This window comes from Pelophylax lessonae (assembly GCF_965119305.1).
Source record: "Pelophylax lessonae genome assembly, chromosome: 5".
Lineage (NCBI taxonomy): Eukaryota > Metazoa > Chordata > Amphibia > Anura > Ranidae > Pelophylax > Pelophylax lessonae.
Window position 1 is genome coordinate 560,561,683 of NC_138772.1, and position 20,962 is coordinate 560,582,644.

Below are 20,962 nucleotides of genomic sequence, written 5' to 3' on the forward strand. Positions count from 1 at the left end.
ACAGTGTGCCCCTCCTCCAATCTATGGGAGTACCATTGTCCCTGTACAGTGCGCTCCTCCTCTCCAATCTATGGAGGGTGTTGGTCTCCAGGGGTTGTTCCTTGTTTTGAGTTGTCATGGTGTGTAGTTGTGAAATATATTATTAATGTGTTGTGTCATTCTCTAAAGTTTCAGAAATTTCCTTAAAAGCTTTTAGATTTTAGATCTGCCCGGGGCTCCCCTCTTAGATGCCCCTCACCCCATAGATTACCTCCTCTCAGATGCCCCTTACCCCATAGATTACCCCCTCTCAGATGCCCCTCACCCCAAAGATTACCTCCTCTTAAATGCCCCTCACCCCATAGATTACCCCCTCTTAGATGCCCTCACCCTATAGATAACCCCCTCTCAGATGCCCCTCACCCCATAGATTACCCCCTCTTAAATGCCCCTCACCCCATAGATTACCCCCTCTTAGATGCCCCTCACCCTATAGATTACCCCCTCTCAGATGCCCCTCACCCCATAGATTACCCCCTCTTAGATGCCCCTCACCCTATAGATTACCCCCTCTCAGATGCCCTTCACCCCAAAGATTACCCCCTCTTAGATGCCCCTCACCCCATAGATTACCCCCTCTCAGATACCCCTCACCCTATACAATTCCCCCTCTCAGATGCCCCTCACCCTATATAATTCCCCCTCTCAGATGCCCCTCACCCTATATAATTCCCCCTCTCAGATGCCCCTCACCCTATATAATTCCCCCTCTCAGATGCCCCCATTCCTCTGCTGGATGCTAAAAGCTGAGATGGTTCTGGGGGGTTAACTGGCCCCCCTTCCCTCTCTGGGCCGGCCCCGCACTTCCTCTGCCTCTCCTCTTCTTCTCTGTTTTTCCCCTCCGCAGTCATTCCAAGAACACTTCAGAGATCCGACGGACCCCCTGCAACCCAACCGGAGAATACAGAGCCCCCACCAGACACACGTATGTACTATATATTCTATATACAGACCCCCCACCAGACACACGTATGTACTCCACCAGACACACGTATGTACTACATATTCTATATACAGACCTCCCACCAGACACACGTATGTACTGTATATTCTATATACAGACCCCCCACCAGACACACGTATGTACTATATATTCTATATACAGACCCCCCCACCAGACACACGTATGTACTATATATTCTATATACAGACCCCCCACCAGACACACGTATGTACTATATATATTCTATATACAGACCCCCCCACCAGACACACGTATGTATTATATATTCTATATACAGACCCCCCACCAGACACACGTATGTACTATATATTCTATATACAGACCCCCCACCAGACACACGTATGTACTATATATTCTATATACAGACCCCCCACCAGACACACGTATGTACTCCACCAGACACACGTATGTACTACATATTCTATATACAGACCTCCCACCAGACACACGTATGTACTGTATATTCTATATACAGACCCCCCACCAGACTCACGTATTTACTTCACCAGACACACGTATGTACTATATATTCTATATACAGACCCCCCACCAGACACACGTATGTACTATATATATTCTATATACAGACCCCCCACCAGACACACGTATGTATTATATATTCTATATACAGACCCCCCACCAGACACATGTATGTACTATATATTCTATATACAGACCCCCCACCAGACACACGTATGTACTATATATTCTATATACAGACCCCCCCACCAGACACACATATGTACTATATATTCTATATACAGACCCCCCACCAGACACACGTATGTACTATATATTCTATATACAGACCCCCCACCAGACACACGTATGTACTATATATTCTATATACAGACCCCCCACCAGACACACGTATGTACTATATATTCTATATACAGACCCCCCCACCAGACACACATATGTACTATATATTCTATATACAGACCCCCCACCAGACACACGTATGTACTATATATTCTATATACAGACCCCCCACCAGACACACGTATGTACTATATATCCTATATACAGACCCCCCACCAGACACACGTATGTACTATATATTCTATATACAGACCCCCCCACCAGACACACGTATGTACTATATATTCTATATACAGACCCCCCCACCAGACACACGTATGTACTATATATTCTATATACAGACCCCCCACCAGACACACGTATGTACTATATATCCTATATACAGACCCCCCACCAGACACACGTATGTACTATATATTCTATATACAGACCCCCCACCAGACACACGTATGTACTATATATTCTATATACAGACCCCCCCACCAGACACACATATGTACTATATATTCTATATACAGACCCCCCACCAGACACACGTATGTACTATATATTCTATATACAGACCCCCCACCAGACACACGTATGTACTATATATCCTATATACAGACCCCCCACCAGACACACGTATGTACTATATATTCTATATACAGACCCCCCCACCAGACACACGTATGTACTATATATTCTATATACAGACCCCCCCACCAGACACACGTATGTACTATATATTCTATATACAGACCCCCCACCAGACACACGTATGTACTATATATCCTATATACAGACCCCCCACCAGACACACGTATGTACTATATATTCTATATACAGACCCCCCCACCAGACACACGTATGTACTATATATTCTATATACAGACCCCCCACCAGACACACGTATGTACTATATATTCTATATACAGACCCCCCACCAGACACACGTATGTACTATATATTCTATATACAGACCCCCCCACCAGACACACGTATGTACTATATATTCTATATACAGACCCCCCACCAGACACACGTATGTACTATATATCCTATATACAGACCCCCCACCAGACACACGTATGTACTATATATTCTATATACAGACCCCCCACCAGACACACGTATGTACTATATATTCTATATACAGACCCCCCACCAGACACACGTATGTACTATATATTCTATATACAGACCCCCCACCAGACACACGTATGTACTATATATTCTATATACAGACCCCCCACCAGACACACGTATGTACTATATATTCTATATACAGACCCCCCCACCAGACACACGTATGTACTATATATTCTATATACAGACCCCCCACCAGACACACGTATATACTATATATTCTATATACAGACCCCCCCACCAGACACACGTATGTACTATATATTCTATATACAGACCCCCCACCAGACACACGTATGTACTATATATTCTATATACAGACCCCCCACCAGACACATGTATGTACTATATATTCTATATACAGACCCCCCACCAGACACACGTATGTACTATATATTCTATATACAGACCCCCCCACCAGACACACGTATGTACTATATATTCTATATACAGACCCCCCACCAGACACACGTATATACTATATATTCTATATACAGACCCCCCCACCAGACACACGTATGTACTATATATTCTATATACAGACCCCCCCACCAGACACACGTATGTACTATATATTCTATATACAGACCCCCCACCAGACACACGTATGTACTATATATTCTATATACAGACCCCCCACCAGACACACGTATGTACTATATATTCTATATACAGACCCCCCACCAGACACACGTATGTACTATATATTCTATATACAGACCCCCCACCAGACACACGTATGTACTATATATTCTATATACAGACCCCCCCACCAGACACACGTATGTACTATATATTCTATATACAGACCCCCCACCAGACACACGTATGTACTATATATTCTATATACAGACCCCCCACCAGACACACGTATGTACTATATATTCTATATACAGACCCCCCCACCAGACACACGTATGTACTATATATTCTATATACAGACCCCCCCACCAGACACACGTATGTACTATATATTCTATATACAGACCCCCCACCAGACACACGTATGTACTATATATCCTATATACAGACCCCCCACCAGACACACGTATGTACTATATATTCTATATACAGACCCCCCACCAGACACACGTATGTACTATATATTCTATATACAGACCCCCCCACCAGACACACGTATGTACTATATATTCTATATACAGACCCCCCACCAGACACACGTATATACTATATATTCTATATACAGACCCCCCCACCAGACACACGTATGTACTATATATTCTATATACAGACCCCCCCACCAGACACACGTATGTACTATATATTCTATATACAGACCCCCCACCAGACACACGTATGTACTATATATTCTATATACAGACCCCCCACCAGACACACGTATGTACTATATATTCTATATACAGACCCCCCACCAGACACACGTATGTACTATATATTCTATATACAGACCCCCCACCAGACACACGTATGTACTATATATTCTATATACAGACCCCCCACCAGACACACGTATGTACTATATATTCTATATACAGACCCCCCCACCAGACACACGTATGTACTATATATTCTATATACAGACCCCCCACCAGACACACGTATGTACTATATATTCTATATACAGACCCCCCCACCAGACACACGTATGTACTATATATTCTATATACAGACCCCCCACCAGACACACGTATGTACTATATATATTCTATATACAGACCCCCCACCAGACACACGTATGTATTATATATTCTATATACAGACCCCCCACCAGACACACGTATGTACTATATATATTCTATATACAGACCCCCCACCAGACACACGTATGTATTATATATTCTATATACAGACCCCCCACCAGACACACGTATGTACTATATATTCTATATACAGACCCCCCACCAGACACACGTATGTATTATATATTCTATATACAGACCCCCCACCAGACACACGTATGTACTATATATATTCTATATACAGACCCCCCACCAGACACACGTATGTATTATATATTCTATATACAGACCCCCCACCAGACACACGTATGTACTATATATTCTATATACAGACCCCCCACCAGACACACGTATGTACTATATATTCTATATACAGACCCCCCCACCAGACACACATATGTACTATATATTCTATATACAGACCCCCCACCAGACACACGTATGTACTATATATTCTATATACAGACCCCCCACCAGACACACGTATGTACTATATATCCTATATACAGACCCCCCACCAGACACACGTATGTACTATATATTCTATATACAGACCCCCCCACCAGACACACGTATGTACTATATATTCTATATACAGACCCCCCCACCAGACACACGTATGTACTATATATTCTATATACAGACCCCCCACCAGACACACGTATGTACTATATATCCTATATACAGACCCCCCACCAGACACACGTATGTACTATATATTCTATATACAGACCCCCCCACCAGACACACGTATGTACTATATATTCTATATACAGACCCCCCACCAGACACACGTATGTACTATATATTCTATATACAGACCCCCCACCAGACACACGTATGTACTATATATTCTATATACAGACCCCCCCACCAGACACACGTATGTACTATATATTCTATATACAGACCCCCCACCAGACACACGTATGTACTATATATCCTATATACAGACCCCCCACCAGACACACGTATGTACTATATATTCTATATACAGACCCCCCACCAGACACACGTATGTACTATATATTCTATATACAGACCCCCCACCAGACACACGTATGTACTATATATTCTATATACAGACCCCCCCACCAGACACACGTATGTACTATATATTCTATATACAGACCCCCCACCAGACACACGTATGTACTATATATTCTATATACAGACCCCCCACCAGACACACGTATGTACTATATATTCTATATACAGACCCCCCACCAGACACACGTATGTACTATATATTCTATATACAGACCCCCCACCAGACACACGTATGTACTATATATTCTATATACAGACCCCCCCACCAGACACACGTATGTACTATATATTCTATATACAGACCCCCCACCAGACACACGTATATACTATATATTCTATATACAGACCCCCCCACCAGACACACGTATGTACTATATATTCTATATACAGACCCCCCACCAGACACACGTATGTACTATATATTCTATATACAGACCCCCCACCAGACACACGTATGTACTATATATTCTATATACAGACCCCCCACCAGACACACGTATGTACTATATATTCTATATACAGACCCCCCCACCAGACACACGTATGTACTATATATTCTATATACAGACCCCCCACCAGACACACGTATGTACTATATATTCTATATACAGACCCCCCCACCAGACACACGTATGTACTATATATTCTATATACAGACCCCCCCACCAGACACACGTATGTACTATATATTCTATATACAGACCCCCCACCAGACACACGTATGTACTATATATTCTATATACAGACCCCCCACCAGACACACGTATGTACTATATATTCTATATACAGACCCCCCACCAGACACACGTATGTACTATATATTCTATATACAGACCCCCCACCAGACACACGTATGTACTATATATTCTATATACAGACCCCCCACCAGACACACGTATGTACTATATATTCTATATACAGACCCCCCCACCAGACACACGTATGTACTATATATTCTATATACAGACCCCCCACCAGACACACGTATGTACTATATATTCTATATACAGACCCCCCACCAGACACACGTATGTACTATATATTCTATATACAGACCCCCCCACCAGACACACGTATGTACTATATATTCTATATACAGACCCCCCACCAGACACACGTATGTACTATATATCCTATATACAGACCCCCCACCAGACACACGTATGTACTATATATTCTATATACAGACCCCCCACCAGACACACGTATGTACTATATATTCTATATACAGACCCCCCACCAGACACACGTATGTACTATATATTCTATATACAGACCCCCCCACCAGACACACGTATGTACTATATATTCTATATACAGACCCCCCACCAGACACACGTATATACTATATATTCTATATACAGACCCCCCCACCAGACACACGTATGTACTATATATTCTATATACAGACCCCCCCACCAGACACACGTATGTACTATATATTCTATATACAGACCCCCCACCAGACACACGTATGTACTATATATTCTATATACAGACCCCCCACCAGACACACGTATGTACTATATATTCTATATACAGACCCCCCACCAGACACACGTATGTACTATATATTCTATATACAGACCCCCCACCAGACACACGTATGTACTATATATTCTATATACAGACCCCCCACCAGACACACGTATGTACTATATATTCTATATACAGACCCCCCCACCAGACACACGTATGTACTATATATTCTATATACAGACCCCCCACCAGACACACGTATGTACTATATATTCTATATACAGACCCCCCCCACCAGACACACGTATGTACTATATATTCTATATACAGACCCCCCACCAGACACACGTATGTACTATATATATTCTATATACAGACCCCCCACCAGACACACGTATGTATTATATATTCTATATACAGACCCCCCACCAGACACACGTATGTACTATATATATTCTATATACAGACCCCCCACCAGACACACGTATGTATTATATATTCTATATACAGACCCCCCACCAGACACACGTATGTACTATATATTCTATATACAGACCCCCCACCAGACACATGTATGTACTATATATTCTATATACAGACCCCCCACCAGACACACGTATGTACTATATATTCTATATACAGACCCCCCACCAGACACACGTATGTACTATATATATTCTATATACAGACCCCCCACCAGACACACGTATGTACTATATATTCTATATACAGACCCCCCACCAGACACACGTATTTACTTCACCAGACACACGTATGTACTATATATTCTCTATATACTGTATACGTCTCTATATACTGTATACATATACCTCTGCACATAGTAGATAATGTTTGGTGCACTCATATGTGTCTCAGGAAATGAAAGTGAAAGTCTGACTTCTATAACACGATAGATATACAGAATGTGAGTCCAGCACACCCCGATATTCTCCTATAAAGGGAATCTCCGCTGAGTACAGAGAGGCTGAAGCTGAAAAATGTGTTACTGCGTGCAATATATATATAAATTTCCACACTTTTTTATAGTTAATAGAGTTACAAAAAAGTGCAGAAACTTTTTCAAGAACCCTCGTAGAACTTTCACAGCTTCCCCGAGAGACACGAACAATACAAGCTAGAACCCGCTATGATACAGATCAGTGAAGAATTCCTATAAAAGATCAGGAAGGATCCATGGAGGCGGATTTACTAAGGGATCCTTCACTCCGTATTCCATAGCTAGACATTTCTAAGTCCATCACAAAACTGCATGACAATGAACAGCGTGCCTTACCCTCAATGTTATTTTGAGGTATATAAATGGGTGTTTACAAACTGCGTTTTTATATATGATATTAGTTTTACAAATAAACATTTAATACATGACAAAGGATTCACTGAGAACTATGGTTTAACTGAAGCCCAATGCCTGGCTGCAGTACCCATCATTAATCCAGAGCTGCTCCCACAGTACCTCTTCTTCACCACAAGATGTCCTCAGTCTTCTTGGCTGCATGATGTCCATCTCCAGCCAATCAGAAAACTAAGGAATGACTATTAGGGCAGGAATATCAGGCCCCGCCCTCTGCGCACAGTGCTGAGAGGGATGCATCTGCGTTGTTCTCTGCATCATCAAGGACTTAGGTGAAGATCAAATAGAAAGAATACCCATTGTGTCATGTTACTGGCCATAAGAAAATGGTAAAGAAAAAAAAAAAGAATATCATACAGCCAGTGAGGGCCTTAGGGGGGTCCTCTGAGGAAGGGGGTGGGGGGGGGGACACAGGGCACACAATTGCGCTTTAACAAGGAAGCACATCAACAGCCCCCAGCTTTAAGGCTTGCTTTGTCTGATTGAAACCTCAAAAGGTGTGTCAGGAAGAGAATTTGGTAAGGGGAGGGGGGTCATTAGTCTGGAGGGGGCGGAGTCATAACTCTGACTCATTCATCTCTGTAGTGTAGATCTCAGTTTGAGCTACTGAGCTCTGTAAACAACATGATTATTGAAAGAGGAGGTAAAGAGTAAATCAAACATTGTAACCCACTGGCTGAATAGAATAATACAAAATGTTTACATTTCTCATATTTACATAACAAAGAACAGGAAACATTGTTTTTATGTTTTATTAGTCCTGATCATAGAAACAAAGAGAGAAAATATATACAAATCCATGATCCCGCCCCCTTACATATATGCAATATGTGTTTGTGCTGGAGGTGTGTGTGTTGGGGGAGGAGGTACAGAGGAAGAAGAAAGATCAAGGTGTACCCTGGTAGAGAATACTGATACCTTTCCCTGGATTGGCTGCTAGTGATCACATGACAATATCACATTACCAATAATTACCACCATGGCTCAGAATCCCCACCTGACATCATCAGTCTGACTTGTCACTCCATTGGCTCTCTATGACCATGTGATACATTGTAGAAGACTTCCAGTGTTCACTATGTGACCTTGTCCAGCTGCCAGCTTTCACTACATGGGCTTGGGGGGATCACATGACGTCATCCTGTCAATGACTATGCAGAAATAATACAATGTATCCATATAAGTATCTGATCTCCTAGTTATATACGATGTATCCATACAAATAGCTGAGCTCCTAGTTATATACAATGTATCCATACAAGTAGCTGCGTTCCTAGTTATATACAATGTATCCATACAAGTAGCTGAGCTCCTAGTTATATACAATGATACATGGCACAGCTCATATGATCTGCTGGTTGGTGCAGATGTAGCCATTGTCTTCCCAGACAGAAGAGTCAGAGTTTTATCTGGCAGGATGGAACCTCTTCCTGTAAACAAGCCATTGTTTCCTCACACTCCGTCATAGGGATTGTTTCCACTTCATCTGCTCCGGGGTAGAGAGGTCACCGGAGGGAGGAGAGGACTTCTCATGGGAAGGTCCCGTGTCTCGGGTGGGGGGTAAAAAGCACACAAATATTTCTCTATTATGAAGGAAGTTTTTCTGTTCTGTATACTGTACATGTCTCCTGCCTTTTTCTGGAATTACAGAGGAGTTTGAAATTGTACAGCATATATATATATATATACAGTATCTCACAAAAGAGTACACAGCTCACATTTTTGTAAATATTTTATTCTATCTTTTCATGTGACAACACTGAAGAAATGAGACTTTGCTACAATGTAAAGTAGTGAGTGTACAGCTTGTATAACAGTGTAAATTTACTGTCCCCTCAAAATAACTCAACACACAGCCATTAATGTCTAAACCACTGGCAACAAAAATTGGGCCCAAAGTGTCAATATTTTCTGTGGCCACCAATATTTTCCAGCACTGCCTTAACCCTCTTGGGCATGGAGTTCACCAGAGCTTCACAGGTTGTCACCGGAGTCCTCTTCCCCTCCTCCATGATGACATCACAGAGCTGGTGGATGTTAGAGACTTTGCGCTCCTCCACCTTCCGTTTGAGGATCCCCACAGATTCTCAATAGGGTTTAGGTCTGGAGACATGCTTTACCAGTCCATCACCTTTACCCTCAGCTTCTATAGCAAGGCAGTGGTCGTCTTGGAGGTGTTTGGGGTCGTTATGTTGGAATACTGCCCTGCCCCCCAGTCTCTGAAGGGAGGGGATCATGCTCTGCTTCAGTATGTCACAGTACATGTTGGCATTCATGGTTCCTCAATGATCTGTAGCTCCCCAGTGCCGGCAGCACTTATGCAGCCCCAGACCATGACACTCCCACCACCATGCTTGACTGTAGGCAAGACACACTTGTCTTTTTACTCCTCACCTGTTTGCCGCCACACACGCCTGACACCATCTGACACCAAATAAGTTTATCTTGGTCTCATCAGAGCACAGGAAATGGTTCCAGTAATCCATGTCCTTAGTCTGCTTGTCTTCAGCAAACTGTTTGCGGGCTTTCTTGTCCATCATCTTTAGAAGAGGCTTCCTTCTGGGATGACAGCCATGCAGACCAATTTGATGCAGTGTGCGGCGTATGGTCTGAGCACTGACAGGCTGACCCCTCCCCCACCCCTTCAACCTCTGCAGCAATGCTGGCAGCACTCATACGTCTATTTCCCAAAGACAACCTCTGGATATGACGCTGAGCACGGCACTCAACTTCTTTGGTGGACCATGGTGAGGCCTGTTCTGAGTGGAACCTGTCCTGTTATACCGCTGTATGGTCTTGGCCACCGTGCTGCAGCTCAGTTTCAGGGTCTTGGCAATCTTCTTATAGCCTAGGCCATCTTTATGTAGAGCAACAATTCTTTTTTTCAGATCCTCAGAGAGTTCTTTGCCATGAGGTGCCATGTTGAACATCCAGTGACCAGTATGAGAGAGTGAGAGCGATAACACCAAATTTAACACACCTGCTCCCCATTCACACCTGAGACCTTGTAACACTAACGAGTCACATGACACCGGGGAGGGAAAATGGCTAAATGGGTCCAATTTAGACATTGTCACTTAGGGGTGTACTCACTTTTGTTGCCAGTGGTTTAGACATTAATGGCTGTGTGTTGAGTTATTTTGAGGGGACAGTAAATTTACACTGTTATACAAGCTGTACACTCACTACTTTACATTGTAGCAAAGTCTCATTTCTTCAGTGTTGTCACATGAAAAGATAGAATAAAATATTGACAAAAATGTGAGGGGTGTACTTACTTTTGTCAGATACTATATATATATATGTATATACAGTAACAGTTCTTCAATACATTTCATAACTTTTTTCTCTCTGAATTGAGATCCATTTCTGATGTGATACTGCTGATTCCACCAGCCCAGTAACCCGTCACTTTACTTCCAGTCACCTAAATTTGTATGATTCCCATGAATAATAGTGAGGATTGGCCCAGTCTTGGGTTCTGATCGCGAGGCAAGGAGTCTACACAGAAAAGTTCAATCACTACCAGGGCCTTCGTTACCTGTGCCAAGTCACTGCTTCCCGACTGGCTGGCTACATATACACTCATCACTGTAGTCATTGGGAACGGTAACATATCCTCCTCTGAATAGCGTCACTGCACATTAGACAATTGCACTGCTTCTTCTCTATCTCACCTTGTCCCCTTATTATCTCTAATCTTTGCGATACGCCCTACATGCATTGCACCCCTTCAAGTGTTCTCGAGTATCTTCAGACCAGGCCAAGTTGAAAAACAATAAACATTCTTTACCGAAGTTGATAAAAAGTAACAAATTAACAATTCTCGTGGCATCTTCAGTAAACATTCCTGTACATGTTCTGTAAAGTGCCCCAACGCTGTTCTCCTGGTGCCCCTGAAAGAGGAAGTAAACCCTCCTCAGGAAGTTGTACCTATAGGTTAGCCTATGATAAGACTTACCTATAGGTACTGTAAATATCTCCTAAACATGCACCGTTTAGGAGATATTTACCTTACATGCAGCCAGTGACGTCACTGGCGCATGCGCTCTGAAGGAACGGCTGATCGTGCCGTTCCTTCAGAGCCCCGTGCCATGACCGTCGGCTCTAGTGCGCGTGCACGGGAGTGACGTCACCGTGGCTCCGGCCAATCAGATGGCCGGATGCCGCGATCCCGGAAGACGGGCGACTGAACATGTCGCCCGTCATACAGGTGAGTGAGCGGCACGGCGGGGGCTCGTTCTAAGGTAAGTATTTCATAATGAGCTAGTATGCGATGCATACTAGCTCATTATGTCTTTCTCTTGCAGGTTGTAAAAAAAAAAAAAAATTTTTAAACGAGTTTACAACCTCTTTAATGCCCATGTCACGTACCTGGTTGGTGAGCCTGACGTGCAGAGGAAGGCCTCTCATACAGCTCCGACTTGTGGGCCACTGGAGGTGAGACAGTAGCCCCTGGAGCACGGCGGAGTAAAAGCGCCTATGATCAGTCCAGTAGTCTGTGCAGGTAGTAGCTGGGAAGGAAGCCAGGAGTAGCTGACAGCGGGCAGATGAGACAGCAGCAGGGGCTGACTGGCAACTTTCAGCCCAGGGGGCAAGTGCAAACAGGAGGCCCATGGTGCAGCGACTTGGCTTCCCTAACACTCTTCCTCTTCCCAGCGTCCTCCTGACCCCCATTCCAGGCTGAAGCTCCGCTCCAGGTAATTTCTACTCACTGGCTGAATCTGGGTTCCAGACCTGGTCAGCAGGGTTTTGGGGGAGCTGGGACAGCTCGGTTGAGGAGAGTCTCCAGTGGGGCATGGAACCCACCTCTGCTCAGACACAGTTTACACCATCCATGTTGGTGGGAGGGGGGGGGAGGGAGGCCTAAAATTATGAAAAAATTAAATGTTTTATTTTTTTTATTGGGAATGTTATATAGCAGAAAGTAAAAAATATATTTTTTTTTTTTCAGATGTCGGTCTTTTTTTGTTTATAGCGTAAAAAAAAAAAAAAAAAAATCACACAGGTGATCAAATACCACCAAAAGAAAGCTCATTTTGCAGGAAAAAAAGGACAATTTTATTTGGGTACAGTGTCACACGACCGCGCAATTGTCAAATAAAGTAATGCAGTGCCATATCGCAAAAAATGGCCTGGCCATTAAGGGGGAAAATCCTTCCGGTCCAGAAGTGGTTAAGTGGGGAGACCTGGAACTGTGCCTTTCGCCATCTTACATACTGTGGTGCCCCCAAGAGGTGGTTTCCTCCATTTTATTTTGTGTTTGCCCCAGCAGAGGGTGGAACTTCCCCAAAAAGCCCAGGAAAATCTGGCCAGCAGAGTTAACTCTTACCTCCCAGGAAGTACCGCCTCAGCAGGGCGAGCACAGCTAAAGAGTGCAATCAACTTACATTAGAATATACAGTTTTACAGAGAAATGCAAACAAAGTAATCAAAACCACTGATGTAAAAAAGTAACAAAAGAGCAGGCAATATATTTCTAAAAAAAAAAGAAGGGACGTTTAACCACTTTACGTCCGCTCACAGTAATACTACTGCGGCAGAGTGGTTCGTTATCGTCTGACGACTTAGTATTAACGTCGTCAGACACTCCCCCTTCTGGGCGGCGCTTGCGCGCCGCCGGAGGCTCGCTCCCGCTGTTTTCATTCACAGCGGGAGTCGGGCCAGGGGAGGAGCAGCGGCGATCGCCGCTGCTCTTACCCGATCGTCGGGGATCGAGTCTGGAGATCCGCCCACTGTGTGTAAACACAGCGGGCGGATCTCCATAGTGACAGGGAGTGACAGATCGGACTGTTCAGCATAGCTGGACATCCGATCTGTCCCTGTGTCACTCAGTCACCTCCCCCCCTACACGTCAGTAAGCACCAGGCATACATTAACCCCTCCCTCTCCAATAAAATTAACCCCTTCCCTGCCAGTGTCATTAGTACAGTAACAGTGCATATATATAGCACTGATTACTGCAGTAATGTCACTGGTACCCCCAAAAGTGTCAAAAATGTCAGTCAAGGGTCCGATCTGACCGCCGCAATGTCGCAGTACCGCAAAAAAAATCGCAGATCGCCGCCATTACGCGTTAAAATAAAAAACACCAAAAATGACAGAAATCTTTCCCTTTGTTAGTAAACGCAATAACTTTTGCGCAAACCAATCAAAATACGCTTATTGCGATTTTTTTTACCAAACATATGTAGCAGAAAACAAATTGGCCAAAAAATTTTTAAAAAATTGGTTTTTACATCTTTTTTGGGGGGAATTTCATATAAAAAAATGTGAAAAATATTGTTATTTTTTCAAAATAAACGCTCTTTTTTTGTTTATAGCGCAAAAAGTAAAAATCGCACAGGTGATCAAATACCACCAAAAGAAAGCTCTGTTTGTGGGAAAAAAAGGAACGTAAATTTTGTTTGGGTACGGCGTCGCACGACCGCGCAATTGTCAGTTGAAGTCGCACAGCGCCGAATCGCAAAAAGTGGCCTGGACGGAAGACAGCAAAATCCTCCGGTGGTAAAGTGGTTAATAACTACAGCTGCAGCTGGGAACAAATTCATTATTTGTTCAAAGAATGAAAGGCACGCAGGCCTTCTTATAAAAATATTTGACGATAGAATTACATGTGGTACGATATAATTGGTTGTCAAAACATACGTCATTGTAATTACCATAAATAAAAAAATAATGGACATCTGCAGCTTCAGACATCAATGCCTGAAACTGTCTGACCTTTATCCTAGGAAACTTTCACCCAGTAAACTTGGGACTGTCTTATAAAAAAATACAAGAGGTCATCGAGAGTTCAACTTTTGGATATGAAATAATATAGTATACATTACTAAAGACTGATAACTATTGCTTTAATATTGATTAATAATATTGATGATAATTCCACTACTGCTATAATAATATTAATAATAATAAAATCTATATAAATAACATATGCTATTGATATGAATAATATGAAATAAATGGGTTAATATGAAATTCTACAACACCACAGTAGTCAAAAAATCTATAAAAAACACACAATGCAGTGCACCCCTTGGAAGCTCCGCCTTACACGTCCCCTGCAGGCTCCTCCCTGTTTCTCACTAACAACCTTAAAGCGGAGTTTCGGCCTCAAAATCGATAAAATCGATTTTGTGCCATCCGCTTGCTAAGGGGAACCTGAAAAAGAAATGGATACTGGCGATTATTTTTTTTTTTGGTCACTTACCTTATTATAGAAGAAAATATACTCAGCTTCATTCCACTTCCTCCCTCTGCGGCCGCCGTCACTTCCAGTTTGCGATGATTCCTGGGAGCTGAACGCCATCGCTCCCAGGAGTCAATGCGCCTGCACCGGCCCCGCTCGTCACTTCCGGTGCAGGCGTGGCATTCACTGCTAAACAGCTTGTGGGCATGCCAAGAAGCTGTGCAGAGATGCACCGGAAGTGACGAGTGGGACCGGTGCAGTGCATTGTGGGACTCTGACGTCACGAAGAGGACATGAAGAGGGACGCTGCGGCTTCAGCTGCCCACACCTGAGATGGCAGCGCTGGAGAAGAAATTTTCAAGGTAAGTATTTTTTCTTACAGGTAAGTGCGACCCGGGACAGTTCAGAATCTATCCATTATGGAATGTACTAGCCCTGACTGTCCCGGGGGTATTTTTAGCTCAAATTGACCCCCGAGGCCGGAACTCCGCTTTAACAAATGTGTCGGCATCGAGAAGCTTCTCCCAGAGTCACCCCTATCATGTGATTTCTGATACAGGAAGCTGAGACAGCGGGGTGTTTAGGATCACAGAAGATATGGTATGATTTTTTCTGGTATTAGCACAGCTTCAGTATTTGCTGGATATTATAACAAAGCTCTTAGATTTCCATTCCTTCCATCTGTGACCAATGTGACATTTTGACTTTTGACTCATTACCAGGTGACTGTTTGAGCTCCACTCCAAAAAGGACTGCCATGAAAGTAGCCGCAGGATGGGGTATAGTCAGCGTTCTGCTGGTCCTCAGAGTCCAGGGAGATGTCCCGGCAGAGGAACTGACCGAGCACCAGAACAAGATGGTCCAGCTGGTGATGGAGAAGTTCCATCAGAGAGATCTACAGAACGGATACAGTATGACATCCATATTGAAGGCAAAGGAGGTGAGTGCTGGGGGAGCTCAGAGTATTCTGGGACCCCACCAAACCAGTAGTTACAGGACTGATATTTATAGTCCTCAGGATCACTCCACAAAGGGGATAGCAGGAACAAGGATGTCTACGGTGTGGAGACTGTACGCTAGGAGGCACACATGAAAGTAGTCAAGTCCAGGCAGGGGACAAGGCAGTGTAGCACTGCCTCCTAGAGGGCTGCTGAATATTACACTTTAGGGATTCCCCTGGGTTACCCATAGCAACTGTTTGCAAAAACAGTCAAAGATAAGTTCAGGGATTGTTGTTTTTGTGGTTTTATTTAAATTGGGATGGGAGAAGGGACTAGTGGGATACTCCAACTCAGTGGTGGCCGGTGCGTTGGGGGCACAGGGGCGCCGCCCCCCCCATCCATGCGTCCGGCCCCCTAATCTGCATGCAGGGGCGCCGGACACATGGAGTTCAATGGGGCTTTTTTTTTTGGCATCACCTGATTAGAGCCAGAGGCTCTAATAGGGCGATGCAAAGGGTGGACCCGGGGCGCAGAGCAGTGCGTCCCGAGCCCACCCATTGTGTGACAATAGCGAATGAAAATTCACTATTGTCAAATGGATCCTCCTCCTGGCCAATCAGGGAGCACGTCCGATACACGCTTCCTGATTGGCCGCCAGGCAAACCCCATGCCATTGGCTGAGGAGGAGGCGGGAGTGGGAGGACTCAATCCCCCGGCGGGGGAGGACAATCCCCCGCTGGAGGTTGAAAAGAAGCCGGCCGCTGGGACACTGAGGAGAAGGCGCCACCGCGGCTGCTCCAGGGCTCCAGGTAAGTGCACTGGTCTGGGGGGGGGGGCACACTGCATTGAAGGGGGCATGCACACACGCTGATCTCTGCATTGAAGGGGGCATGTAATGCTGGTCCCTATATTGAAAGGGGGCATGTATGCTGGTCACTGCATTGAAAGGGGGCATGTACGCTGGTCACTGCATTAAAGGGGGCATGTACACTGGTCACTGCATTGAAAGGGGGCATGTATGCTGGTCACTGCATTGAAAGGGGGCATGTACGCTGGTCACTGCATTGAAAGGGGGCATGTACGCTGGTCACTGCATTGAAGGGGGCATGTACGCTGGTCACTGCATTAAAGGGGGCATGTACACTGGTCACTGCATTGAAAGGGGGCATGTATGCTGGTCACTGCATTGAAAGGGGGCATGTACGCTGGTCACTGCATTGAAAGGGGGCATGTACGCTGGTCACTGCATTGAAGGGGGCATGTACGCTGGTCACTGCATTAAAGGGGGCATGTACACTGGTCACTGCATTGAAAGGGGGCATGTATGCTGGTCACTGCATTGAAAGGGGGCATGTACGCTGGTCACTGCATTGAAAGGGGGCATGTACGCTGGTCACTGCATTGAAGGGGGCATGTACGCTGGTCACTGCATTAAAGGGGGCATGTACACTGGTCACTGCATTGAAAGGGGGCATGTATGCTGGTCACTGCATTGAAAGGGGGCATGTACGCTGGTCACTGCATTGAAAGGGGGCATGTACGCTGGTCACTGCATTGAAAGGGGGCATGTACGCTGGTCACTGCATTAAAAGGGGGCATGTATGCTGGTCACTGCATTGAAAGGGGGCCTGTACGCTGGTCACTGCATTAAAGGGGGCATGTACACTGGTCACTGCATTGAAAGGGGGCATGTATGCTGGTCACTGCATTGAAAGGGGGCATGTACGCTGGTCACTACATTGAAAGGGGGCATGTACGCTGGTCACTGCATTGAAAGGGGGCATGTACGCTGGTCACTACATTGAAGGGGGCATGTATGCTGGTCACTGCATTGAAAGGGGGCATGTACGCTGGTCACTGCATTGAAAGGGGGCATGTACGCTGGTCACTGCATTGAAGGAGGCATGCTGGTCACTGTTTTGAAGGGGGCACACTGGTCACTGTACATTGAAAGAAGGGTCACTGTGCATTGAAAGGGGGCACGCTGGTCTCTCTGCATTGAAAGCGGGCACACTATACTTTGATTACTGAAGGCCCCTTTCACACTTTTGCGACCTCAAAGTCACGCAATTTTTACAGCGTTTTTTGCCGCAAAGCAATGCCTATTACATTTTTCTGTTTGCGCCCCCCCCCCCCCCAAAAAAAAAAAGAAAATTTGAGTACCAGCCGCCACTGCTCCAACTGTTAACTATACACAATGCTGAGGACTTTTAACTTGAGAATGCGGCAAGGCCGCTTCTTCATCCTGTAACCTGAATGAAGCTGAGGTAAGTGTTCCTATTGTGCACATAAACTTTAAAATGTATAAAATGCATAAAAGTCCATAAAGTCCTTAATAGATGGCAAATCTCCAGAGTGAGAAAGGTAGGTTTTTAAGACACCACAGCAACCGCGATTCCTCCACCATAGATAATACAGCCTCTCACTTCCTGCATTCGACCACCAGGGGTCACTAAGCCTTTATGCATTAATAGAAGACAGCCAAAAGGACCAACAGAGCAGCGATCTCCACAGGATTCTCAGGATTCCAAAGGACTCAAGTTCAGACATCCAGAAAAATAAATAAAAAGGGATCTAATGCTCTCAGTTTAATGATACATTTATTGTGTACCATCCACCTTTATCTTCAGGCCGGATCACAATGTCTTTCCTTCCCTCTAATGATTGAATCCCTCTCTTAATCTGCTGGGGGTCGCTAGCCCTCTTCAACCTAAGGGAATCTAGATCCCTGCAGACCATGTTTTTAAACACATCCAGGTGTTTAGTGTCTACATTAGGTGGGTTGAACACCGACAAAGATCTAGATTCCCTTAGTGCCGGGTCACACTTGTGCGGTTTGCCAGATTGCATGTAATTCGGAGCGCACTGCTCCTTCATTACATGCGATCTCATGTGCGGATGCGAGTTCAGCCATATACTTTGTATGGCTGAATTTGCAGCGCATCCGCAGCAAACTCGCACATGAGGCTTTTTTTGAGCCGCATCAGAATCGGATCGCACGGTGGTTCACACTTGTGTGATCCTATTCTGTGCGTACTTGCAGATCGCACAGAACGTAGATTTTGATATAAATTGTTTCATTTCCAATAGGGGATTTATTTTCTTTTTTTTTTCTTTTTTATTTTATTTTATTGCTTTTAAATGTTTTTATATTTGTATGGATTGTGGTTCTTATTCGGAGTGCATACGTCACACTTTGATTATTATTATTTTTATTTTTGTTATTTTTATAAGTATCTGAATGTCTTTGGAATGGATGTTGCAAAATGCCTCTTGCTTCTGGTAGGCAGCTATTAACTGTCACATTTTATCATCCAGGCATCAGTTATATAGATTTTTATCTTTTTAGGCTGTAGCTGAATTGCAGGGGTTAATCCGTGTATTCATTTTCCCTTGTCACATCAGCTGGCTTGTATTTCAAGTTCCGGTGTCCACAGGAAGCTGGGCGGGTTCCAGGCAGAGAGGCGGAGTGTTTTACATTCCCCCTCTACTTCCTGGTACTGTATACCAACATTAGCGTCTTGCTGCTAGGAGATGTCCTTAAAAAGAGCAGGTGCAGTCTTTTTCCTTACCCCGCTGACGAAGTCACGCCCACTGACGTAACGCGTACGGGGGGGAAGAGTCTGACGTCACCCGTGGCGCTCCGATGATCTGAACCTATGCCTGCATGTGAGCACTGTGTCAGCATAGGTGTGCGCAGCCTATTGCATTAGGGTTTGCACCCCAAAGTTGAAATACACATGCATGTGTTTGCCTACATGTACATGGCCCCGATACATTACTCTCCCTGCTGGCAAAGTGAAATAGAAGTGTGTGGCACTTCTCTTATGGCAGAGCAGGTCCGAGGGAGAACTTTCCCATCTCCTCACTGGCAAACAGAGCGATAATGCTAATGAGCCCTAGGTGATTAGGGTGTGCCCAGGCATACCCGGCACACCCTGTGCGCACGCTTATGTGTGTCAGTGCCATCTATGTGAGTGTTATTCCTTTTATGTTTGCTTAATAAATGTATCATCAAACTGAGAGCATTAGATCCCTTTTTATTTATTTTTCTGGATGTCTGAACTTGAGTCCTTTGGAATCCTGAGAATCCTGTGGAGATCGCTGCTCTGTTGGTCCTTTTGGCTGTCTTCTATTAATGCATAAAGGCTTAGTGACCCCTGGTGGTCGAATGCAGGAGGTGAGAGGCTGTATTATCTATGGTGGAGGAATCACGGTTGCTGTGGTGTCTTAAAAACCTACCTTTCTCACTCT

General features: G+C 44.5%; 1 protein-coding gene across 1 annotated transcript in view; it reads left to right on the forward strand.

Annotated features, from left to right (window-relative positions):
- The first annotated feature begins 750 nt into the window (after positions 1 to 750).
- Positions 751 to 20,962, forward strand: part of LOC309557230 (retinoic acid receptor responder protein 2-like) — a 43,801-nt gene continuing 23,589 nt past the window's right edge. The window contains exons 1-2 of the mRNA XM_082259897.1: positions 751 to 964; positions 16,490 to 16,707. Of these exons, the coding sequence (XP_082116023.1) occupies positions 16,525 to 16,707 (183 nt within the window). The 5' untranslated portion in view covers positions 751 to 964; positions 16,490 to 16,524. The remainder of the gene's footprint in view (positions 965 to 16,489; positions 16,708 to 20,962) is intronic.